Below are 27,245 nucleotides of genomic sequence, written 5' to 3' on the forward strand. Positions count from 1 at the left end.
GTCCAAAAGGCCGACTGGGCACAATTGTAAGTCCATTGCTCCGCGTCCTCTGCCTATATTGGGCAACCGTTTCAAATAGAAAGTTCCAGAGGGTTTCATGTATATTTAGAAACATATACGCGAAAATATTTCTCGATACCTACCTAAAGCGGTATTCATTCTCTGCAATTCTTCAAGACAAACAAAATTTATAGAATCAGAATACTACTCCCACGTACTTGTGATATAATTTGTAAATTATAGCAGCAAGATTTATATGAATTGTTTTTCCTAAACAATTGTTATAAAAATGTGTACATCAAAATGTAATATGGAACTGCCGTTACACAATTTGGTAAGTGGATAGATAAGAATACAATAAATGCGCCAAACTGGGTGGTCGCCATTGCAACCTCGGCTGCTAAATTGATACACGTGAAGCAAACTTCAACTTTTTCATGACGAACTGTAAGTATAAGTACCAATGATAGTTCATTCTATAATTCACAGTGACGTCACCGCGTCCCACGTCACGCTATTTTTCCATACCATTAACCACCCCTTTCTTCAGTTCAATACCGTGGAGAATCGGTGACTTTTACTTTATACGTTATACACTATAAAGCAATGAAATGATTTAATATATCAATGAAAATGGGTCACTACTTATGACCATTTATCTCCAAAGTTTTAAATAAGTCTAAATGTATAGGGTGATTGTATTAGGAAATCAATCAAATTACCACAGAATATACAAACAGACGGGTGGAAATCGTGTTCTTTTATATAATATTGACGGTCTGGTATTGAAGAGTGCGGATTTTATTACCGTAATTAATATTTTGCTGAGACTAAATTATTACAGAATATAACAATAAACTTGAATAAAGGCCTGAAACTAAGCTACGTAGTCAGATTAAATGCAAACTAAGGCCTTCATCAAATATTGAACGAGCGAAATTGTGGCTATTTCAGTTCGCAAGTTCGCGGACCCCTCGTTTTATCTCGGAAATTCCGAGTTTATGGCGGAGTTTGTAGTTTTAGTGCAGATTATTAAATAATTATATTTTATATTTGCGTCGTATATCATAGACATCATAGTAGTCGAATATAATATATTTTAATTCCCAGTCTGTTTGCAAGAGTTAGCCAGCGCTGATCATCAGATTAGACCATGAGATTTTACTTTCTACTAATTATTACTTCGAAAATTAACGACCGATTAATAATAAAATTAACGGCAATGCAAAAATGAAAGTACGTTATGAAAAAAATATGCGTGTAATGTAATGATATATTAAACACAAAGTTTCGTAAGTTTATAAATTGTAATAATTATGTAGAAACATAATTACAACATTAAACATTAAAACATTAAAACATTAAAACCTAAGTTTTGCAAATTCATTATTTACCTACTTTGCTATAAAAATTGTAATCCTATCTACTTCTAATTTATTTTCATCAAGATTCAACAGGTATATTCCATGATTCAGATTCAGATTCAGATTCAGAGCGTTTAATACGGTAAAAACATACATGTCAAAAACATAAAAATAAAATCACATACACACCTAAAACTAATTAAACCTACAACTGTACATATACACAAGTCAATTACACGATAATAATAATGACCAAATAAATTAAAAATTAATTAATACCCATAAAATTCAATGTCAATGTCAATGGAAGATAATATTTAATGCGTTTTTATAAACTTTACACATAAACATGCAAGACGATTTTTTCAACTATTCTTATGTATTCAGATTTCAGCCCCCTATAGCATCGGTGACCTTTGCAATAAGATTAACGCATTCACTGCCAGGGGGCGTGGCCTAGGAACAAACTTGTATGACGGTGGACGCACATGTGCGTCGGGGGCAGTGAATGTGTTAAGAAATTGTCCACAGCATTGGATGATGGTATAGTCAGCATCAAATAGATGGTGAAGGCCAAAGTGGTCAAAAACAACAACAACTCAACAACAATGGCGAGAGGTCGCACAGGACCGAGAAAAGTGGCGCTGTCTTGTGTCGGAGGCCTAGTCTCATTTTGGGTCGCTGAGCCAACGGAGTAAGAGTGAGTAAGTAAAGTGGTCAGATATATCGGAACACATCCTTATATGTATATCTATTGTGACAAAGGAGTGACATATTTGGCCACTTGGGCCGTCACTGCCTGTTTCATGGTGACTGTACCTATCTATCCTGTAAGCCAGCGGTCGGCAACCAGCGGCCCGCGGGCCGCATGCGGCCCGCCAACCTCTCGCTTGCGGCCCGCGATCCTCCGTGGCTATTTTGTATGTAATACTGACGAACGATAATGTCTGCTAAAGTCACAAATATTACCAAAGTGCGGCCCGCGTCACCTTCGTTAACTACTATGTGGCCCTTGGCTGCTAAAAGGTTGCCGACCGCTGCTGTAAGCCTAGCACATGATTGGCACGACAGTATCTCGCGGCGAGATAGAGTACCTACCCGTCTTATTCGAACTACATATGTTAATAAAAGAGGGCCGGGTAGTCTATCTCGCCGCCAATCCTGTGCTAGCCCGGCTATATAGATATACCTGGTTAAGCGGAAAAACAACAAAAAGTTTATGTGTTTAAAATTGGGGTCGGGCTTAATTAACTTGTGGAGACTTGTGTTTTTTGTACGAGTGCGTGTATTTAACGTAGGTACTTACTTACCTAACTATTGCGTGGAACAGACAAGTGCTCGTTTACTTAGGTTTTAGTACTACCTAACTAGGTACTAAACGTCGAAAGTATCTACCATTCTCTGATAGCTAAAGAAAAAGTTTTATATACAGAATAATTCAACTGCTGCATATATTTTTTAACGCGAACTGTCGAGATATATCTCTATTTGGAAAAGTAATGAGGGTGACAAATACTTTAACATATTGTTTCGTATACTGTACTCGTTATAAATATTTTTTTTTACCAGCTTATAAGAGTATCCCAATGCTGGGCAAAGGCCTCCCGTTTTCCTATAATATATATTTCGTATAAATAAACATTACAGTAGGCAAAAAGGTACTATAATATCAAATGTTAGTGAGAGAATACACAATACCCGGACATTCCGCCGTGAGATACTCGTATAATAGGAAAACTTAGACGATACTTCTCAGAACAAAGTACCTACTTTGCTCACAGTTCGTGGAGTTAGCCGTGTATATTACTCATATGTATGCTTCCTTATGAGATACCTTCGCTGTACCTAATACTTACTTAATGAACGTTGCAAACTTGCAATCGTCGCTTTGCGTGGAGTAATAGGTACAGTCACCTGCAATAATATGTTTACTCTTCGAAGGCCACTAAAATGTGACACGCTCTTATGGTTCTACAAATAAGATCGTGTCAAATATTTTTGCGGCCTTCGTTGTATAGCATAATATGTATATCTATTATTGCAGGTGACTCTACCTACTTTTCATGTCTTCAGTTATAACGGCGTATGATAATGTTAAACCCTTAAGTAGAAACACTCAAGAAGCTTACTTTCTGGGCCGCCTTTATTTAATTTAAAAATGTATTCCATAGAGGTACGTTAAAAAAGTACCTACCTATATATAGTTTATGTCTGTCTGTGCATAGTGTACATCTCTGCACGAATGACTGATTGACGTCATTACTAGACGCTGGACGCATGTTAATTGATTCGTTAATGTTAATTCCATTTTTATTACATTGACTCACAGCAAACTATGTAAGTATTACTGACAAAGTGATAATTTATCCATGATCTTCTACTTGGTTGCTCAAGGATCTGAAATTATTCATTGATTGACTTTTGATTAAAAGATAAATAAAAACTTTTTACAAAAAAAGCAAACCGACTTCAAAAAGGATGAAATAAAATATTATCCTTTTTGAAGTCTATGCGTTACCAACTGATATGTTTGAAGTCGGTGCCAAGCCAAATTTTGAAGCATACCATGATTTTGGTGCGATTCGATAAGGATGTACCTACGTTGGATTGCCTTACACGACGACAATAAACGTAATTTCTGTAGGTACAGTCGACGTTAAAAATATGTTTACACTTTTCGCCTTATTACAAAGGAGTAAGGTGCAAAAGTGTAAATATATCTTTGACGTCGGTTGTATCTAAAGCCCCCTCCAGACTATGCGCGTGAATCGCGGGCGAAGCCGCGAACGCGAGTGTGGAGTCGATTTCGCAGGTCTGCGTTCAGGACTCCACACTCGCGTTCGCGGCTTTGCGCCGCGATTCGCGCACGAGTGTGGAGGAGGCTTAAGAACACACCTCAGAACACACGATCAAACCTTCTTGGCGCAGTCTGTACCATGTTTGTCGGCACATTAGTGGAAATCCAATGCATTTTTTTTCGTCGTATTTTTTAAAGAGCATTTCTTACTAATGCTCGAACAGTCTATAGCACGCAAGTGTGAGATTGGGACTGAGTAATTTCCCGTCCCTTATCCAGAGGACTACATTTCAAAATATAAAACAATTTAAGAAATTTACCTTCTTGCCAAATTTCACCTAAAGCGGTTCAGTTGTTTAGCCTTGAAAAGGCGACAAAGAGGCAGACAAAATTACTTACACATTTGTAATAGTTATTAGTGCAGTTCTAATGGGATTTATAGCCATAAAGCTGATTATTTTGACTGGTATTGTTACTACTTGGCTTGGCACCGACTTCAAACATATCAGTTGGTAACGCATAGACTTCAAAAAGGATAATATTTTATTTCATCCTTTTTGAAGTCGGTTTGCTTTTTTTGTAAAAAGTTTTTATTTTTCCATTTTTAGTTTTAACGCATTGTTAAGAGCGCGACGCATGAATGAAAAACAAGATCATGTTTAACACTAAATTCGTGTACCTATTACTTTAATAAATATGTATGTAATCAGGAATTTTCTCGAGTCCGTCTGGGAAATTATAATTCCTGTCACTACTACACTAAATCCATCCTCCGCCCCGCCACTGGCCCAATCCCTCAACGCCCCGATCACTCAACCTCACAGCGCATCAACCCCTGATCCAGGAACCCCTCGACCCTGAACCAGGAATTTTCTCGAGTCCGTCTGGGAAATTATAATTCCTGTCAACTAAATCCATCCGCCCGCCCCGCCACTGACCCAATCCCTCAGCCCCCCGATCACTCAACCTCACAGCACATCAACCCCTGATCCAGGAACCCCTCGATCCTGAACCAGCAACCCTTCAACCGCCATTCCCCGACCCGTTAATCTCTGACCCCTTAACTCCTAACCCTAACCCCCGATCAGTAGCCTTACCAGCTTACCACGAGTTTGACATTTATATATTCGCTAGCATGTGTGTAACTTACTTCCTATGCATCTCGCTCGTACTAATCTTAGTGTGAGCGAGATGCATAAAAAGTTACATTTAGATGCATAAGACGTTAGCGAATATGTCAATGTCAAACTCGTGGTAAGGCTACAGTTGCAGTACATCAAATTGGTGGTTTTCGGAAGCAAATGCTCGAGTTACTTTAGAAAACCCCGAAATCACTTAACACGTGCCTTTAAAAATTGAGGAGTTCCCTCAATTCCTCATGGATTCCATCATCAGACCAGAACCAAAAATAATACGGAAAGACCTTGGAGGTAACTTCTTCCAAACAAAAAAAGAATTACTCAAATCGGAGTAATCGGTGAACATACTTACATTTATAGAAATCATCATCATTATCATCAAAATAATCATCATCATCAGGTCTACTTCATCAAATTAGTGGTTTTCGGGAGAAAATGCTCGAGTTGCTTAAGAAAACGCCCAAAACACCATGCATGTGCCTTTAAAAATTGAGGAGTTCCCTCAATTCCTCATGGATCCCATCATCAGAACAGAACCAAATTAAAATGGGACCAACTTGGAGGTAGCTCCTTTCAAACAAAAAAAGAATTACTCAAATCGGACTACGGATGTCGGAGTAATCGGTGAACGTACATAGAAAAAAAAAAAAAAAAAAATAGCCACAACCGAATACAGAACCTCCTCCTTCTATGAAATTAAAGTCGGTTAAAAAATAAACAACTTCAGAAGCGACTTAACTCGAGATTCAGTTACTTAACTGGTTTCTTTATTTGTGTGTTGAATTGAATTTTAAATTGAAAACGGAATTAAATCCATCTTAAGCCAACTTTACGTTGTTGCAAATACAATTAAGTGAGATAAAATGGTGTTAACCACGGTTTTTAATATGCAGTTTACACTGAACAGGCAATCTTACTTGTACCCTTGGGGTTTAAATGCAAAATCATCGGTATTCCTACTTTTCATCCAATATATCTACTTATAGGCTATATCTTTTTAGTTGTTAAGAAACATAGGCAATATTTCAGAAGTCTGAAACCTAGGTTAGATATGTATTTTCGCGAGAAATTGCTAGGCTCTGAATAATACGCATGTACGCCTAAAAATAATAAATGTATCGTTAACGAACTAGAAAATCGTGACGGGAAAGCGATAGATTTGTTTTATCGCACACACATATTTATACCCGGGGCCCGTTTCTCAAAAGCTTGTAACTGGTAATACAAGCGGATGTCACTTTTTGACAGCTTTTGTTAGAAAGGGACTTCCACTTGTATTACAAGTTACAAGCTTTAGAGAAACGGGCCCCAGCTTATGAAATATTTGCAAAATGGAGGAGACTACTTCTAATGCGGATAAAGTCGCGAGCAGAGGCAAGCTTCTTTTATCGTAGTTTCCTGTGTACATTGTACTATATGCCTAAGTTAACATATTAACAGTAACTATACGTTACTGTCTGCAACATAAATATGCGACGCACGTAATTGAATAAATAGCATGTAAGCAATAATAGCCTATAAATATGTTATGTTTAGATTTACTTGCTCTCTCTTTATACTTGGATACCGAGAATATAACACATCTTCGGTAATGTCTCGTTTCACTTAATCTCCATTCGACCCTCCAACTACCAACTCATCAGAACATCTTTTTAGATTAACTACAGCTAAAAGCTACAGCTTAAAGCTAAATACCTCTAGAATAAGAAATAAAAAGTCGGCTGGCGTTTGTCGAGGAAACGAAAGCACTTACCTACCCATTACGTTCCAGCAAAAAAATAAAATTACTAAAAGGTTACAACTCAATCAATTTACGCTATTAAATGCTCTGAGGCAACCTAAGTACAGCCTGAGAGTCGGCGACATTACCTATAATACTGCTAGAAATTGCTTTTTTGTCATGTTATTTTTGTTACAAGTTTTTATTGCCAACTGTACTTTTCTTTTAACGATCGAAAATTGCAGTTTTGAATGATTCATGGTCAGTGTCACTAGACTTACCTATATCGACCGTGATTACCTTTTGTATTGTTTTCGAGCGATATCGGGAGCTCGAAAACAATACAAAAAGGTAATCATGGTCCATGTCCCGGTCGATATACCTAAGTCTAGATCGAAAATTGACCGGCAAAGTATTAGATCAATATTAAATCTATCCCTAATACCTACTTTAAAAGCGAAGTCTTAAAACTTATACAAGCTTAAGACCGGATCACATCTAGGCTATGTTAAGCGGTAGATATACATAAGGAGAATTAAAACAAGATGAATACTCGTAGTATTTTTAGTTACCTGAGGGCCTAGCGAAGGTGGTAATCGTTTGCAAAAAACGAAACGCCCCCTGACATGCATATTAAGAGGTAGGTAAGTATATATTATTTGAGGCAAAGGTTTTGGCACTATTGCACTCGAAATAAACACACATAATCAAATAAAGGTTCTATTTCAATATTTACCCATTTTTACGCACGACCTATGCGAAACCCCGCATCACCAACATAATGCGCTGACTCACGTAATGTGTATAAATTGCCCTTTACCTAATCGTATCTGTGGAACGTGTGGACTTAGCTTAAGCGAAACCCTACAACCTGGTCAAGCTGACTCATTCACTCCGAGCATTACATAAGTCCGGTCACCATTTATAAGTCAAGGCCGGGAAATAATGTCACGTAATGCATTCTGCCGTCCACGCAATTATATACCTTATTCTATTGTAACAAATTCCAAATTCAAACTGGTTTTTCAATGGCTGATGTTATGCGCAATGGAGCAGTGTTGTTGTCAAAATAACGCTGTAGGGAAATAACGTAGGTACCGTGGGCGTTGATATATTAACGGAGTGCGTATAATGACGACGTTATTATAATTTAATTTTGCAGTCTCTTTTTAGGGTTCCGTACCCAAAGGCTTAAAACGGGACCCTATTCTGCCTTATCTTAACCACTTTTACCCCCGTAAAGCCCAATTATCTATGTCAATTTTGATTGGGGTTTTACATTTACGACACAAATATTTAAGAACCTTAGTTCAATTTCATCAGCGGAGACTTTTGGTAAAACTCTTTTCGTAAAGCGAAACAAAAAAGAAAAGCAACAAAATAAAACAAAATATCAAAAGTTACGAAGATTCTACAGAAAAGAGCAAGCGTAATAACAATTGGAATATTTTGGCGCTCAAATACATTCCGAATTATCGTCTTGTGTTTTATAGAAACGTTTCTTTTGTTTAATAGGTCTTGTTTCGCTGTAAGAATATCGTCTCCCTAGGCGTTAACTGCAAAAGATTAATAAAAAGTTTTAATTACTTAGATTTCCCAGACGTAGGTACAAGCTTCTTGCGCAGCAATATATTCTTCAGACATTACACTACTTAACTAGAACTTTTTTGTCTAACCTAGTGGGATTTTGAAGATCACACACAGTACCAAGAAATAATACTAGGACTAGGACCATCTTCTCGTCTGTCAAATCAAATAACGCTCTTATACCATATGTGAAGTTGTAAAATGTAAATTATTCAAGGCAAATTACAGTATCGGCCAATAATGTCATATCACCTTTAGGTGTCCATAAGATAAAATGAATAAACATTTTATTTTTGTAATTTTATATGTATCTTTATATTTGTAAATATACGGCCAGATCTACTTGTCAGTTATAAAACAATGTTACAAAGTTAACTTTTGTCAAATAAACATATTTCAGGGAGTAACAAAACCGAACTTTTGTAAATAAAAACAACACAAAGTATTATTGTATGTTGTTCACTAATTGTATGCTGGCATCAAACCGCGGAAAACATAACTGGGTCATGTTTTCGTTGTCATGAGAGTTTGTCCCGTGGGGCTGTGGTGAATGTTGGAAACTGTGACAGAGAGCCGTTCAATGTTGTTTTGCATTTCATTTGGATATACACTTTTTATTTACGTGCTTTGTTTGAAAAATATAAAATTTTGACTCTTTTTTTCTTTAACTTTATGTCTATTTGTATTGTTAGGCTGCAGTGTTGGCTCATGAAGAAATTTCGCAAGGGAAAGTTAATGAAAAAAAAAAAGACTTTCCTTTAAGGAAAATATCTCATCCGTCTAAAAAATAGACTAGCTGGTGGATATCCATTTCCATGTAAACCCCATCAATTTGCGCTACTATTTTAGTTGTCTTTTATGATAAAACCGAAAGAGCATGGCGTTGTTAAAAAATCATAAATATTCCTCTCTGATATCAATTCCATTCTAGATTCGTAACAGCTACCTATGCATAGTATAGCACATTCAATAAATTTAGAAAATTATTTCGATCCTGAGACAGTTACTCGCTCAGATATTATGTTTGAAATGTGCAAATGCAGAAATTCTCAAATATTCCACAAAAAATTAAGAAAGTTCTAAAAGTATTTTGAGAAGGCAGTTTTTCCCTAAACAAAACAGCCGGCACATACGTGAACCCTTTAACCATGTGATGCTTCAATCAACATATAAGTAAATCCGCATACTAAAGTACTGATATAATTTGAGTACGAATACACAGCAATGCGACTCACCTACAATAAGGGCGATTGTGCACAATGAATTTTACTGTCCGACATTTTACTTTTCCCCATTCCGGACCGTTTTTTTCCGGTCCGAGATGACAGCTATGAAAAACGTGTTTATGCTTGTGCACTGCGTCTGGAATTAGTATTATTCATGACTTGGCCGGGCGGGGGGGCGGGCTAGGGGGGGTGTGTGTTTCATACCACTTCGCCGCACCTGCAAGTAAAAAGACGGACAAGTGCACAAGCCAATCATCCGTTTTTTTCATGCCACTGCGCCGCACCTGCGAGTAAAAAGACGGACAAGTGCACAAGCCAATCATCCGTTTTTTTCATGCCATATCGGACCATGAAAACCCAGACTGCCGGACAGTAAAATTCATTGTAGTGCACAATCGCCCTAATGCGGCATTTTGACTGTGTCATGACCGCTAGGTACAGTCAACAACAGAGCTATGAATACGGGCAAAGTACCAAAAATATGTATACACGACCTTAATGTACAGGCAATAAAGTACCTACTGTATACATATTTTTGACACTTTGCCTGTATTCATAATAGCTCTGTTGTTGACTGTACGAGGTGATGGTTATTGACTTATTGTTATTGCATTTTTAATCTTAATTGTTACTAACCATTATGGGCCATTGTTGTCTTTTAAATAAATAAATAGAAATTGAATTGAATATTTTCGTGGGTACCGTCACGACAGTCATCTGTCACCGTTTGAATTGTGACGCAACGCTAGTGCCCTTTGGTATAGAGCATCGAGATGTGCCATTTCCCAGGCTACGTGCCTTATTAGGCAAGGATTAGTTTCACTTGCACGATGCTCACGAATTTGAACCTAGGCAAACTAGTAGAAGATCATCCCAAACATGAGGTAAAATATGACTAAGCTTTAACCTCTAGCCAACAACGAAGAAAAACATGCCAAGACAAATGCAATTTTGAGGTGACATAATAAAGATCCAAAATACAATGGAATGGAAGGCCTTTTTCTAGACTTCTGGGCGGCTACATTTAATACCTTTATTCTCTAAAAATATTTTGCTCGTGATTTTGGGTAAATTATTAACTACTCTAACATAGATATCATCAATATCCTAAAGAGAAGTTACTCTCCTAGTCGACACTTCCAACTCAATCCCACTTCCATATGTTTTAGTAGGAATGAAAAATCCGGTTACCAAAACATAGTAAAATTCGACATAGATTTCAATTTTAGACAGCCAACTAGAGAGAAACTTTATAAAACTGTAAGTGAATTCAGAACATACATCAGCTTAATATGATTATACGAAAGATTGAATGAACTTCTTTTTTTAAATGCGTGAAAGGTGATGCTGTATTTTTAAACAAAGATAACAAAGATAGAATACCTTCACTAATATTTTAACATTATTCGAATGCACAAGGTAACGTTGCGACTTTCAAACTTAATAGAGTGAACAACTTCTTTCAATATCTTCGTGTTGTATGTGCGCTTCATTTATCGCCAATACTTAAATATTTTTTTAGGCTACGAGTAAGGGCTGATTTAGACGGCGTGCGATCTCGCATGTAATTTTAGTTACATTGCGGACTGCTGGTGACGTCCAATTGAACCGACCGATCAAAAGTCGCAATGTAATGAAAGTCGCATGCGAGTTGTCGCATCGTCTAAATGAGCCCTAAATATGGCTCTAGATATGAGGCTCAACGTAAAGAAGCGACATACCAAAAATAGTGAGTGAACAATTTTATTCAATATTCTCGTGTTGTATGTGCGCTCGATTTATTCCGAATATAGAAACGCTTTTAGGACTAAGAGTAAAGCTGGCTCTAGATATGCGTATCAATATTCTTTTGACAAGAGATTTTTCGTGTTTAAATTTTAAACGTGCATCGGAAAGGTCCTATACCTAAGGTATTATATACCTAAATTTCATTGGTAAAAACATAATCTCTCAGATAGAAAGCTAGACTAGGTACAATTAGGAAGATGCCTACATAATATACGAATCTACATAAATTTACAATGTAAATTAATCTTGAGTTGAGCGCGAGAGTAGGTACTTGAGGTTTTTCAGACTCGTGTCAGCTTATTTGGAGTGCCACTTGATTGGTGAAGGTTCTGAACTTGACTACTTATTCAAAGAGTTTTATTCAACTCAATAATTTCAAGATTGAAATTTTAGGAAGAAAAGATTTCTCTAGGTATGCCATTTTATTTTACTTTATATTCAGGAGATTCTGACAATTTATTTCTTCAAGTTTCCAGAGGCCCTGTTATTATTTTAATAATTAGGTAAACTATTGAGATGATATGAAAAGAAACTGATAGAGAGGTATGGAAGACAAGGGAAAGAGAATGATGGTGATTTATCTAACCAAAAAAAAGGACCAAATAGTCAAACTACCATATTAAAGTTGCAAGTGAAATATTGTACAATGTTGCAAAAACTATTTTTATAAGTAAACTAACTTTTATCACATTCAGTGCCAGCGGCCCGCTAGGCGGGTTCTCTGTTCGTAGGCGCTTTTCGCTACATACGGTTTTTCCTGTGTTATCGGCTACACTCGTAGCGCGTAGCTCGCGCTGGCACTGAATGTGATACTAAAACATAATTCCAAAGATTTTCTCGCGTGTCTATAGCCAGCTTTTAACCCGAGTTCATCAATACACATGCATCTGCACGAGATGCGCCGACGAGATGGGATTACGAGTAGCAGCAATTAGGGACATACAGAATGTTTGTTAGGGCATGCAATATCAGTCTCGGGAAAGGTTTCAAATTTCCCGGGATTGGCTCAGGACCAGTTCCGAGAAATCCCGGGAAATCGGGAAATTTCGGGAAAATTAAAAAAGTTATTATTTTGATTGAAATGGTTATAAAATCAAATGATTAATTAATATTTCTATTAGTTTTTAAACTAAATCAAACTTAACGGTTGATATATTAACTAAAATATACCTATCTATAATAAATGTCAATATTCAAATTCTGATGTTTTCTAAGAATCAAATAACTAACTAACTAATACGGCTCAGCGACCCAAAGAGGGTCTTGGCCTCCGAACTCCGAAACGAAAGCACGCCACTTTTCCCGGTCCTGCGCCGTTTCCTGTCAATTATCGGCTTGAAGCTGACGCACATCCGCTTCCACACTGTCTCCCCAGCGGTACCTGGGCCGACCTACCGGGCGGCCACCAGTCGGTCTTCCCAGGTACGCCCTCTTGGCAGCCCGATCCTCTCCCATTCTTAATAGGTGACCGAACCAGCGAAGTCTGTGGGATTTCGTTTCGCCGATGATATTGGGTCCGGCCACCAACTCCTCGATTTCGACGTTCTCCCGTATCCTCCACGTGCCGCTGTCTCTCTTGATAGGTCCCAGAGATCTTACGAAAGATCTTTCTTTCCGCTACCAGGAGCTTTCCTCTTTTTGTGTTAGTGTCCAGGCCTCGCACCCATACATAAGGATTGGTCGGATCCTTATATATCCTTGACTTAGTATTTCTGCTGAGAAGCCTGGATATCAACACTTTATGGAGGGCTGCGCTGCATCGCAGGGCGTTTTAGATGCGAATATTGATCTCCTCCTCCCTTGTGTTTGTATCGGTAATGGTGCACCCAAGACACCGGAACTTGTCAACTACACGGTAGACGGTACCCCCAACATGGAGACTTCTGCGCTGAACTTGTGTATTTTTGTAGCGCTTCATATATTCAGTTTTTGACTGGTTAATCCTGTGACCTATCCTAGGGGCCTCTCGCTCCAAGACACTGGCTGCCTGTACTACTTCTTCGCGGCTTTCCCCTAATAAAGCCAGGTCGTCGGCGTACCCTATCACTTTGTGCTTGCCGCTCATCTCCAGCCCTATGTCCAACGCTAACACTTTTCGGACAACATGTTCAAGGGCTAAGTTGAAGAGCACGGGTGATAAGGCATCTCCCTGCTGTAGACCGGTCATCACCTTGAATTCCTCGGTCAGCTCACCGCACACGCATCCTACTCTCTTTTGTTGCTGTAGTGATCATGGCTACTACATAGTTTTCTAGGGATGTTAAAGTTTACAAGAATGGCATAAAGAGCGTCCCAATCTATGCTGTCATAGGCCTTAGTGAAGTCCACAAACAAAGAGTGAACGCTTTGGGCGTACTCCCACTTCTTCCGCATAATCTGGAGCAAGAAAATCTGGTCCGTCGTGCTGCGGTTTCTGCGGATACCACATTGGTAATCCCCAAGGATTCTTTCAGAATATGGTTCCAGCCTCTTGAGCAGTACGTTGGACAAAACTTTGTACGCTGTAGTGAGTAAAGCGATTCCTCGATAGTTTGAGCATCTCTTTTTCGAGCCTTTTTTGTGGACTGGACAGATGACACCGCCGTTCCATTCGTGTGGCTGTTCCTCTTGCTCCCATATTAAAGCTCTCATTTGCTGGTAATATGAGGGTAAATAACTGATCGCATCTAAACTCTGTCACTTAAACTGGATCTTAATTGGTTACAAATGTAACCAGTCGAAGAAAACGTACCCATATTATACCATTGCTCTGTTGAACAAAGTATTGTCATAGAAAAAATATATATATGTACAACATAATTTCGGCTTGTAGCCAATTCGCAATTAGACATAAATCGATATAACATAACATTTATAAATTTCCCGAAATTTCGATATTTCCCGGGAATTTTGTCTCCAGTTCCGATACTGGCTGAAAGTGCCCGTTCCCGGGAATTCTCGAGAAAAATCAGTCTCGGGAATTCCCGGGAGCATGCCCTAATGTTTGTACATTTGCAATGCAGATTAACTCTGATTGGAGCGCGTCGGTTATTAGTTTAGTTAGGATTTACTTGGAGAAATGGCTGTGGAATGTACTTACTCCCTATTGAGATGTTCTCTAGAAAATACAGTAAGTACTTATAGGATTTTAAGAAAGCAACGCGCGTTTGACATCCCTAAGAGTTGCGATCACCCATAGTATGTACGACATTTTTTTACCATCCGGATGTAGGTATGCTCGTTTTCCACAGACCTGATACAAAATAAGGCGCTGACGTCATTGGTGGAAAGGTACCTCAGTTTGTATTCGTAAGGTGCTCAATTACGGAAACTTTCCGAAAGACCATTAGTAAAAACAGTAGGACGTGCGAATATAGTATGTGTCATGCATGTCTAAGTACGTACAGCTATCTATTTAGGTTAATTATGAGCAGGAATTGACGCGCCCCAGCTAAACGATTTAATCAGCAGATGCACTCGTGTGCTAGGACACAGGTGCAGACATACCTAATGCACTACTTGCGTCAGTTACGTCACGCGGTCAGCGAAAACATAACATATTGTTTTTATAAAGTCAGTGAAGGCCAAAGTTGCAAATATTTCAGAAAACCTCCTTATTTCTAAGGTAACAAAGGCAGTTGGTGCTTCTAGCAGAAGTTCCTCGAAAATTGGATTGGAATATAACCTGAAGTCTATTAGTATATTGGAATATAACCTCATACCTACTCTCGGGTCTTTTCGCACGACGCATCTTAGGTTGCAAACGCTATATTAGTATTCAAAAATACAAAATAATATATATTTTCTCTGAAAAAAAAATGTTCTGAAGGTATCCAGTTTTTGTCGTCAAGGTCAGGGCCATTCCTGTCTCGTCAACATAATGTAATTTCTCCAATTATGGGACATTATAAATGACGACGTTTCAACCTTTTGGCTCATTTTAATATTTAAGTTCAAAATGACAGCGCTCGTAAAAGGAAATCCGTGTTTTCAACAACGAAAATCATCAGAACAGACAGCTTCAGCATACTAACTGAACAAATAGGTTGATTTTTAGAAAAGTGGAATAACAAAATTTGCATGACATTTTTAATTAAAAATATTAAAATTAGGTTAAAAATTTAGCGGTCATTATCTATTTTTGGGTTTGCAATGATTATTTTGGTGTCATTTGCTTTAATAGGACAGCAAGATGTAAAAATTTTGGTTATAATTTCGCACAAAAATGGAGTTTTAATTTTGATGAACATTTACTATTTTTGGTAGTAAAAATGTTTTTGATGTTATATTTGACTATATCTGGTGATCTGTAAATACTAGCCATTCGTTATTATAATAGATACGCAAACTTTGTGGCTGGATGTACCTACATATGACACACATTCCAACCGTAATGACAACAACAAGTTTATTTAAACTGTAGTAAGGAAATACAAAATACATATATGAAACGAGTTGGTTGGTAGTGGTGGGTTAGGGCTAGGACTGCGGTAGGGCTGCCCTGTCGTCGAAGCCTAGGAATTTTTGTGTGGATTTAAATCTGTGCCGTGTACCACGTATGCACATGCTTGTGGCTCTGATTATCGAAATTATGGTTTTTGATCTAAGCCAGCCCATTACGACACTTAAGGATCTGTTCCAGCGGTCAGCAATAGCTTCACCGAAGTGTTTGATGAAGGTGGACATTTGAGGAGCGAAGACTCCGTCGACGGATGTGACGAGAGGGGTGAATGTTGAGTGACGTTTCTCACAGGCGCTGCTACATTGTAATATTTGTGGTCAAGAAAGACCAAGAGCGGAGATGTGTTTTGAAAGATGCATAGGTATGTCAAGCTGTGTGGAGAGATATATGATCTTAGGCCGAATGAATGGCAAACGTGCTCGGCGGGGGGCAGGTATGATATAGTCCAACGCTGCGAAGAGGTCAGCTGGCGGCAGCTTGCACCGTGCAGTCCACACGGCTTATGACAGCACAAAATGGAGAAAAATCACATGTGGTCGCGATCCTTAGCAATGATACGAGGAAGAAGAGAGGTATGTCTACCAGTGGATGCGAATATGTTGGATAAAAATGTAACAAGGACAAAATAACATCAACACAACATTAATAATAACTTAATAAGTAGGTAATTGGAAACACGAGAATTGAGGCCATAAATCAAGCATTCGTGATTTACACAGTATTGGAAACGGAAATGTTTTCTACGTCGCGTGCGTAAAGAAAAATACGAACAGAACAAAATCACGAATTAGGGCGCTTCGGTCATACACAAGGAAGTTTTGCAAGATTGCTTTGTGTAAATGTATCATTCTATTAAAAAAAATAATCCTCTTATTCATAAAACTTAGCAGACCTTTGATATATTGTCTGTAAAAGTCTTGGTAACTTAAGCTGGTTTGCCAAAACTATCAAGTCTTCAACCCATTATAATATAATCCCTGATTAGCCCCGAGATGGCGGCGAGCAGAATATTTGATGTACTTAGGTACAGTATACAGTATCTCCCGTCTTAAAATATGCGGAGCTAAATTGAGAACTGCATAGTTCATCAAAAATGCTGAATTCTTCACCCTCGACGTAAATGGCTCCTTTTACAATCCATTTTGAGAAACACTGACGTTTGTGAGTTACATACTCTGTTTCAAGTTTTTTGTTGGTACAATTAAGTTTAGTAATTACTAGATAGGTGCCTAGCTGTCTAGATAGAAAATTACTGCGACATAAAATCGAAATATGTTAAATTGGTCTGCGTGTGTGAAGTTTTACATTTCGAGTAGGTTCGGTAGGTATCGTAGTTACGCTTCTCTTTTTAAAAAGAGCATGCTAAAACTACATGAAGCATGAACATTCACGTAACATATACATATATATGTACAGGGTGGCCAAAAAATAAGTGCATTCCCGTTGCCAGGGGTTTTGGGATTATACTGAGCAACTTTTATGCGACCAACCCCGAAATCCGCTAAAAAAAAATTTGAATACGGAAAAATGAACTTACATAGTATGGTGAGCAGCGTCGTCACCCAGAACCAGTGCATCCACCAGTGCAGTGTCATGACGGCAGCGTGGCGGGGGTTGTCTCCGCCAATCTGTGGACAACATATATAATCTGTCAGAACCAGTATCTATTGTATATCTATCAACCTATACTATATACAACCTATATACAGGAGAACCCGTTTCTGATCATAGGCCAACTGTCGATCGTCACAAGGAACCAGAGGGCCTACCGCGAACCACGTTCGAAGTGTTGCCTCCCTGTCACACTTACGTACAAATTTACAAGTGCGACAGAGAGGCAACACGTCGAACGTGATTCGCGATAGGCCTTCTGAGGGGCTACCGCGAAAACCGAAATTCGCAAATTGCGGGGATCTTTCTCTTTTACTCCAATGAAGGCGTAATTAGAGTGACAGAGAAAAATGCCCGCAATTCGCGAAGTTCGATTTTCGCGGTTATAGCCCTGATGATTGCCATGATGCCAATCGTTTGCGCCGTAGCGAACGAAACGGTAATCTCTCTCTATCACTCTTCCATATTAGTGCGACAGAGAGACATTAGCGTACGAGTATCTTTCGCTACGGCGTAAATGGTATCTTGGCTAGGCACCTAGCACCGTATATCCCCTCCACATTGTCTTACCCTGCTTGGTTTTCCCATTTCTAAAAGTCCTGTGGTAAATACCCATTACAGTCATTAGTTAATCACCATCAGCCTTTTCCGTCCCATTAGCACAAACCTTTTTCTTATGGACGAGAGGGATTAGTCGCAGTCCCAATGCCGATTAATTGAGAATTAAGAACTTAACATATACATTTACATTTGGTTTCCCTGGCACATGTAAATAGGTATACAGGTTTTCGCACGGTGTTTTCTGTTACCGAAAGCCTTATATATTATTTACAGTGGAACCTGGATAATTGCAATCTCAAGGGACCGGCCATTTTTTGTCAATTAACCAGGTTTTTCATTTAAGCAGGTCGTGTCAATTAACGAGGTTCAAAAAATCGTTGTGTCAATTATAGAGGTTTTCATTAATAAAGGTTGCGTTCTGATAATTTTTTTTATGGGGGTGCAAATAACCATTGAAAGTAGATTTACACGCTTACGTCGCGTTCTGGGTTTCTGGTGTATATATAGCTTCTGTTCATACTTGCATTTTTACACTACATTAATTAATACTTTATTTTCTTATTACTCATTTGAGTTTAAAAAATCCCTTGAATTGTAGAAGAAAGTTTTATTAGAATGTAAAAAGCATACTTACTTTGTTTTTGCTTTAATCAAAACTATTTCACCTACTACAGGCTGTGATAGATAACCAATAAATAAATTGAATTCTGGATGAAGATATAAATGAAATGATCATTGCTATTAAAATATTGTTTCTGCTGTCTACAACTACATTATTTCAATTACAGTGGTAATAAGTAAGACTCGTTTCAATAATAGAGGTAATAAAAACTTTTTACAAAAAAAAGCAAACCGACTTCAAAAAGGATGAAATAAAATATTATCCTTTTTGAAGTCTATGCGTTACCAACTGATATGTTTGAAGTCGGTGCCAAGCCAAATTTTGAAGCATACCATGATTTTGGTGCGATTCGATAAGGATGTACCTACGTTGGATTGCCTTACACGATGACAATGAACGTACTTTCTGTAGGTACAGTCGACGTTAAAAATATGTTTACACTTTTCGCCTTATTACAAAGGAGTAAGGTGCAAAAGTGTAAATATATCTTTGACGTCGATTGTATCTAAAGCCCCCTCCAGACTATGCGCGTGAATCGCGGGCGAAGCCGCGAACGCGAGTGTGGAGTCGATTTCGCAGGTCTGCGTTCAGGACTCCACACTCGCGTTCGCGGCTTTGCGCCGCGATTCGCGCACGAGTGTGGAGGAGGCTTAAGAACACACCTCAGAACACACGATCAAACCTTCTTGGTGCAGTCTGTACCATGTTTGTCGACACATTAGTGGAAATCCAATGCATTTTTTGTCGTCGTATTTTTTAAAGAGCATTTCTTACTAATGCTCGAATAGTCTATAGCACGCAAGTGTGAGATTGGGACTGAGTAATTTCCCGTCCCTTATCCAGAGGACTACATTTAAAAATATAAAACAATTCAAGAAATTTACCTTCTTGCCAAATTTCACTTAAAGCGGTTCAGTTGTTTAGCTATGAAAAGGCGACAAAGAGGCAGACAGAATTACTTACACATTTGTAATAGTTATTAGTACAGTTCTAATGGGATTTATAGCCATAAAGCTGATTATTTTTGACTGGTATTGTTACTACTTGGCTTGGCACCGACTTCAAACATATCAGTTGGTAACGCATAGACTTCAAAAAGGATAATATTTTATTTCATCCTTTTTGAAGTCGGTTTGCTTTTTTTTGTAAAAAGTTTTTATTTTTCCATTTTTAGTTTTAACGCATTGTTGAGAGCGCGACGCATGAATGAAAAACAAGATCATGTTTAACACTAAATTCGTGTACCTATTACTTTAATAAATATGTATGTAATAAGGAATTTTCTCGAGTCCGTCTGGGAAATTATAATTCCTGTCACTACTGCACTAAATCCATCCTCCGCCCCGCCACTGGCCCAATCCCTCAACGCCCCGATCACTCAACCTCACAGCGCATCAACCCCTGATCTAGGAACCCCTCGACCCTGAACCAGGAATTTTCTCGAGTCCGTCTGGGAAATTATAATTCCTGTCAACTAAATCCATCCGCCCGCCCCGCCACTGACCCAATCCCTCAGCCCCCCGATCACTCAACCTCACAGCACATCAACCCCTGATCCAGGAACCCCTCGATCCTGAACCAGCAACCCTTCAACCGCCATTCCCCGACCCGTTAATCTCTGACCCCTTAACTCCTAACCCTAACCCCCGATCAGTAGCCTTACCAGCTTACCACGAGTTTGACATTGATATATTCGCTAGCATGTGTGTAACTTACTTCCTATGCATCTCGCTCGTACTAACCTTAGTGTGAGCGAGATGCATAAAAAGTTACATTTAGATGCATAAGACGTTAGCGAATATGTCAATGTCAAACTCGTGGTAAGGCTACAGTTGCAGTACATCAAATTGGTGGTTTTCGGAAGCAAATGCTCGAGTTACTTTAGAAAACCCCGAAATCACTTAACACGTTCCTTTAAAAATTGAGGAGTTCCCTCAATTCCTCATGGATTCCATCATCAGACCAGAACCAAAAATAATACGGAAACACCTTGGAGGTAACTTCTTCCAAACAAAAAAAGAATTACTCAAATCGGATCACAGGTGCCGGAGTAATCGGTGAACATACTTACATTTAAAGAAATCATCATCATTATCATCAAAATAATCATCATCATCAGGTCTACTTCATCAAATTAGTGGTTTTCGGGAGAAAATGCTCGAGTTGCTTAAGAAAACGCCCAAAACACCATGCATGTGCCTTTAAAAATTGAGGAGTTCCCTCAATTCCTCATGGATCCCATCATCAGAACAGAACCAAATTAAAATGGGACCAACTCGGAGGTAGCTCCTTTCAAACAAAAAAAGAATTACTCAAATCGGACTACGGATGTCGGAGTAATCGGTGAACGTACATAGAAAAAAAAAAAAAAAAAAAAAATAGCCACAACCGAATACAGAACCTCCTCCTTCTATGAAATTGAAGTCGGTTAAAAAGAAGAGCAAAAATAACGGATTTTCTTAGCACATTGTCAATTATAGGGGTCTTAGTTGCGATGTGGTCAATTACAGAGGCAAAATTACGAAAAGCCCTAAAATCTAAATTGCAATTATAGAGGTTCCACATTTTCAATTATAGAGGCCTTTTGGTCTCAAGGGACCGGGACCAGAACCTTACAGAACCTTAAATAGTTAAGCTTGTATGTATGTATGTATGTATAAACTCTTTATTGTACAAAACACAAAACACAAATTTATGGCACAGGATAGGCAGTACAAAGGCGAACTTATCCCTTTAAGGGATTTCTTCCAGTTAACCTTTGAGTAGATGAGAATTGAAGAAGAACGGTAGACAAATATAGCACTGAGTACAATAGACTAGAGGAAAGTCAATAAAATTATAAAAAAGAGGGCAAAAATAAATAATATATGATAAAAATTTGACGTAACAATATAACAAATATATAGAATACCTACGTTAAATATAATAAATAAATATATAATATCTATAGTCACGAATAAGTTAATTCCGGTCCGATAGCCACAGCTTTTTTAACAGCTTGTATTATTATATTGGGTCATCATCATTAATTTACAAAGATGTAAGCTGGAAGACCAGCTTTCCCTATCTTGCGCCAGCTCTTTGCCTTTTTGATTATATTGGGTACTAGGTAAAATATTACACCAAGTAAAAATTTGCAAATTTTGTGGAGAAAATTGCTGAGCTTTGCTGGTCTATTCAAGTATACGACTTCAGATGCGGGATTAAACTGTTTTGGACTAAATATGCGTTTCTAAGCCAAGTGGTCATACATTTTTAATTTATTATTACATGTTTATCACACTTATTTATAGCTGAACAAAATACAGTTTTAACGATATCTCATCTTCAAAAAGACGTGAGAATAGTTCAATAAACCTACGCTCAATAAAAAGGGGTATTCGCCATATCTTTGCCGTGTTTATACTAAAAGCTATCATCGTCATCATTGGCCTTCGAGTCGGTATCACCTTGGGTCGGCCCATTCGTTTTTCGTCAAGTTCTTAAATTAGTCCTATTCTGCTTTCGTCACTCATTCTACATTCGTCATAATCGTCGGTGGCTTTCAATGTAGAATGAGTGACGAAAGCAGAATAGGACTAATTTAAGAACTTGACGAAAAACGAATGGGACGACCCAAGACGATACCTTCGAGTCTATTACAGACTACACTAGCAGTGTCAGTACGGTTACCATCAGTTTGTCACTGACATAAACGCCGTCGAGAACGTAATTTACTTTCTATACATCTCGCTCGCACTCGCATATTAGTGCAAACGGGATGTATAGAAAGTAAATTACGTTCTCGACGGCGTTTATGTCAGTGACAAACTGATGGTAACCGTACAGGTCCAGACAACGTTTTTCGTGAATGTGTAAGCCAATACTAAAGGCTATATTCCTTGGAATTCGCTTCAAGTTGCGTTCTTTTATGCACGGGCACCTCGAGTCCAATATAAATTCCTAGCCACAGTACAACTTCGTAAAAATAAACCAGCATGGAAGCGAAACGGCCGTCGGGTTTGGAATTTCGTCGGTAAAATATGATAGTAATAACAGAATGCATTAACAATTCGTTGGTTTCAAGGGGTCGTTAGGAAAGGCCGAGTTTAAGATGGAGCAAGGTACGAGCGATGGTCTCTTGGTTGGCAATAATTGTATGTTATATAGAATTTCTTTAAATATATCTAAGATATGATTTGAAAAAAAAACCTCCTACGCATTATTCCAAAAAAAACATTTTATACTAAAAATACCTTACATCACTTTGGAAAAGAGTTGATACTCTTCAAACTCTTGGGTTGATTTTTATCAAACATAGCTAAAAACCACCGCAAGGAAACTCGCTTACACGTATAAAAAACTGCATCGAAATCGGTTCATCTGTTTGAGAGCTGCGATGCCACAGACAGACAGACATTGACGTCAAACATGCATATATATATAACACCCCTTTTTTTTGCGACGGGGGTCAAAAACTGACCGATTGAATGTAATTGCACTTCACTAAGGGTGTGTGCGAGCGAGGGGTGGTGGGAGCGGTGGTGGCCGAGTGGATATGACGTCCGACTTTCAATCCGGAGGTCGCGGGTTCAAATCCTGGCTCGTACCAATGAGTTTTTCGGAACTTATGTACGAAATATCATTTAATATTTATCACTAGCTTTTCGGTGAAGGAAAACATCGTGAGGAAACCTGCATACAACATCTGCGAAGAAATTCAAAGGTGTATGTGAAGTCCCCAATCCGCATTGGGCTAGCGTGGGGACTATAGCCCAAGCCCTCTCGCGCATGAGAGGAGGCCTGTGCCCAGCAGTGGGACGTATATAGGCTGAAATGATGATGATGATGATGAAGGGTGTGTTGCGAGAACTGTTCTGACTGATCAAAGTTAAATATGGCAGAGACAGCTGTCATTCCATAGGTAATTGTCAAACAAGCAAATTTTACCGAACTACGATGCCAATGACGGACGGTTTGGGCACCCGGCCTAAGGCTTACCCGAACAACTTAATCTCAAAATTCCCGAGAGCCATAATAGAAGCGATAAAGCGGACAAGTAATTATGAACCCTAAAGTTGTTCTTGGTATTCTTGCTGTGAAATATGACAATAACAACAAAAAGTAACAATTTTGTTCGGCTTCAAAAGTTGTTAGGGATGACTTAAAACTGTGATGGTTCAAGGTACTAGCGGTGTACACTGGGATTCAAAAGTGCATGGAGATGTTTCAACCGTAATATTAAGGCATTACGGTCGACATCTATTCATGCACTTTTGAACGCCACTGTACAGTCAGCACCAATTAGTAATGAATAGTAGCGAATGAAACAACGCACCAAAAGTATCGGTCACCCTGGCATATTTTTCCATATACAGGGTGGCTAAAAAATAACTGCATTCGCATTGCCAGGGAGGTTTTGGGATTATACTGAGCAACTTTTTCTATGGTACCAACCCCGAAATCCCGAAAAAAAAATTGGCTGTTTCATCATACATTTTGGCTGGTCCATTTTCTATGGGAGGGTAATTTTTTTTCGCGATTTTGGGTTTGGTCCCATAGTAAAAGTTGCTCAGTATAATCCCGAAACCTCCCTGACAACGGGAATGCAGTTATTTTTTAGCCACTGTGTTTAGCCGCTCTCACGAGGCAGCAGATAGAAGAGGATGGCGCCGAGTGGTCCGCACAAAACTATTTCGACGAGATGGTCACGACCCTCAGCATTGAGGAAACCTACGCGAGGAGGAGGTGTAGAGGTAAATCGTTAAAGTTCGCGTCTTGATTCTTCTACATAGAGATCTCTTTTCGTTGCTAGGCAGAGTGATGGCAGGTGGACCAAAATGTTGACGGATTGGTGGCCGCTTTCGGATGAAAGAAGCGCCTGGCGTCCGCTAGCTCGTTGGGTGGATGACATTCGGAAAATCGCGGGGCACTTTTGGATAAGACTAGCCCAGGACCGGGATAAGTGGCGTACACGAAGAGAGGCCTATGCTCAGCAGTGGGCGACTGAAGGCTAGAATGATGATGATGATGAGAGATCTCTTTTCGTTAAACTATGTCGAAATCATGTTAATAAGTGAATCTACACTTCAATGTCGTTCAAATCGATATCATTTAAATTCGACACAGAAATAGAAAAGGAGAAACTGCAACCTTAAATGTATCTAATCCAAAACGGCTTAAGTCACTATGAAACTCGTTGAAACATACACGTTTTATATTAGCAAGAGCAACACAAAGTGGCTTATTGTAGCAAAGCATGTTGACGTGCCATTGACACGTGCTTGGAATGTACAAGTACTACACTATCTGCAAACCAAACTGACGATCAGGCTCGGAAACATTTTAAATTTTCGGACTTTACCCACAAGGCTTGCGTAAATACCCGGGTAAACTTAAGTTTAATCAACCTTCTAACATTACCCGTAACATACACAAGCTAATTGGTATTTTAGTTCAAACTGAACTATAATGAAATACATGTACGAAAACTCTATTAAATTCTCTAACGTTTGTCTACCACTGTAATTTACTTTAGAATCAGATAAGCTAGGGCAGGGGTCGGCAAACCGCGGCTCTTTAGAGGAACAATTAATTAACCCTTGAGAGTTCATAGAACGCTGAAACAACATTTCGATGTGAAACAAAAGCCTAAGATCAGCAAAATATTGCCTTATAATGAATCTTCAACATAAATGTATTTTGCGTTTTGCACTGCATACAAGCGAAAATTGTCACGCTCACAAAGTTAAAATTTCCGTACAGGATACGCGCCAGCAATGAATATGCATCGCCACAAAATGCGTTGTCGTGTCGTATGCATATCGAGCTATCAATATAGTAGTTGTTGGACGGCCGTTGCGTGCTAACGTTCTTCATTCAAAAACAATTAGTTGGCAATTCGATACTTTCCGGTGGGAACATCCTAACGATTATTAGTTTTTTTTGATGCGTTAAAATAAATAGTAGCCTTAAAAATAGTACTTAGATAGAAAAAATACAATGAAAGCTGCCGACATATTACGTATTACCATTAGTGTCTCCAGGGCAAGAGTGATTTTATAATACTTAATTGTTATTGACGAATATTGCAAGTAAAATATATCTTGTACGTATCTAATAAACAAAACCAAAACATAATATATAAATACAAGTACGCGTACAGTTATCTGTCCAGACATTTCAAAGTATAACGGGTACCACGCCTGATAACAGTTACTTTAAGCTAATGACCTTCATGTATCAAACGCCATTGTCATGCAGACGACGTATGTGTCGTACTTGTATCTGGACTCTAATAGCCTTTCAACACTGTCAATGTACCTACTTATACAGTAAGCATAGGTATCGCACATGAACTGTCGAGATATATTTCTATTATGAAAAGTAATGGCACTGGTGGCAGATACTTGTGGTGCGTTGTTTCATACGCTCCTACTGATGTTGACCGTACACCATGAAGCTGCAAAAGTGCATGGCCACTTTATAAATCAATTCCATTGCTCGATGTACATGTCCAAGGTAGAATTTTGGAGATTACGTACATTTTATGTATTTCTTAATTTATTTCATTTATTCGGCTCACAAAACAAGTTACAGACATTAAAATTGTAGAAATTGTAATATTAGCTTACGGCTCAGACCTAGACTAGACTACAACACTAAACATGTGTGTTCAGAAGGATAATAACATTAAGTGTGTTAAAGAAATGAGATCTCATTTCTACGCTGGATTGTGGTGAAATAAACAGTAGTAATATTTTACGTTAGCTAGTAATGAAACAACATCAAAAACTAAACTAAACTAAATATTTAATTGAAGTTATGAACTTATGAATGATCAAGGGAGTTGTGGAGAGCGAGGGGAGAGGCCTTTGCCCAGCAGTGGCACACTATGTCAGGCTAGAAAATGTAAAGGAAAAGAATGATTACGGGCCCAACAGTATTACCCTCCGACATACAATCAAGACATTAGTCACGTTATTTTTAGTAACGTTTCGTGTTACGAACAATGTTGTTTTGTTATATACAGGGTGGCTAAAAAATAACTGCATTACCGTTGCCAGGGAGGTCTTGGGATTATACTGAGCAACTTTTACTATAGCACCCACCCCGAAATCGCGAAAAATAAATTGGCTGTTTCGTACATTTTGGCTGGTCCATTTTCTATTGGAAAGTAATTTTTTTTTCGCGATTTCGGGGTTGGTCCAATAGTAAAAGTTGCTCAGTATAATCCCAAGACCTCCCTGGCAACGGGAATGCAGTTATTTTTTAACCACCGTGTATAGGTACGTAATGTTATTCACAAATTGGTGTAATAAAACGCATTGCTATGAACATAACAATAGTATCCGGTCGTTTCACGACCTTGGGGTCAATTTGCACTGCAAAAACGAATTTAAATTGAATG

The 27,245-nt window shown here is 38.6% G+C and overlaps 1 protein-coding gene across 2 annotated transcripts in view; it reads right to left on the reverse strand.

The window, feature by feature from the left end:
• Window positions 1–27,245, reverse strand: part of LOC134789712 (uncharacterized) — a 95,333-nt gene that overhangs the window by 9,025 nt on the left and 59,063 nt on the right. For both annotated transcript variants that reach the window (XM_063760337.1, XM_063760336.1), the window contains exon 2: window positions 17,600–17,690. In XM_063760337.1, the coding sequence (XP_063616407.1) occupies window positions 17,600–17,657 (58 nt within the window). In that variant the 5' untranslated portion in view covers window positions 17,658–17,690. The remainder of the gene's footprint in view (window positions 1–17,599; window positions 17,691–27,245) is intronic.

Source organism: Cydia splendana, chromosome 4 (assembly GCF_910591565.1).
Source record: "Cydia splendana chromosome 4, ilCydSple1.2, whole genome shotgun sequence".
Classification (NCBI taxonomy): Eukaryota; Metazoa; Arthropoda; class Insecta; order Lepidoptera; family Tortricidae; genus Cydia; species Cydia splendana.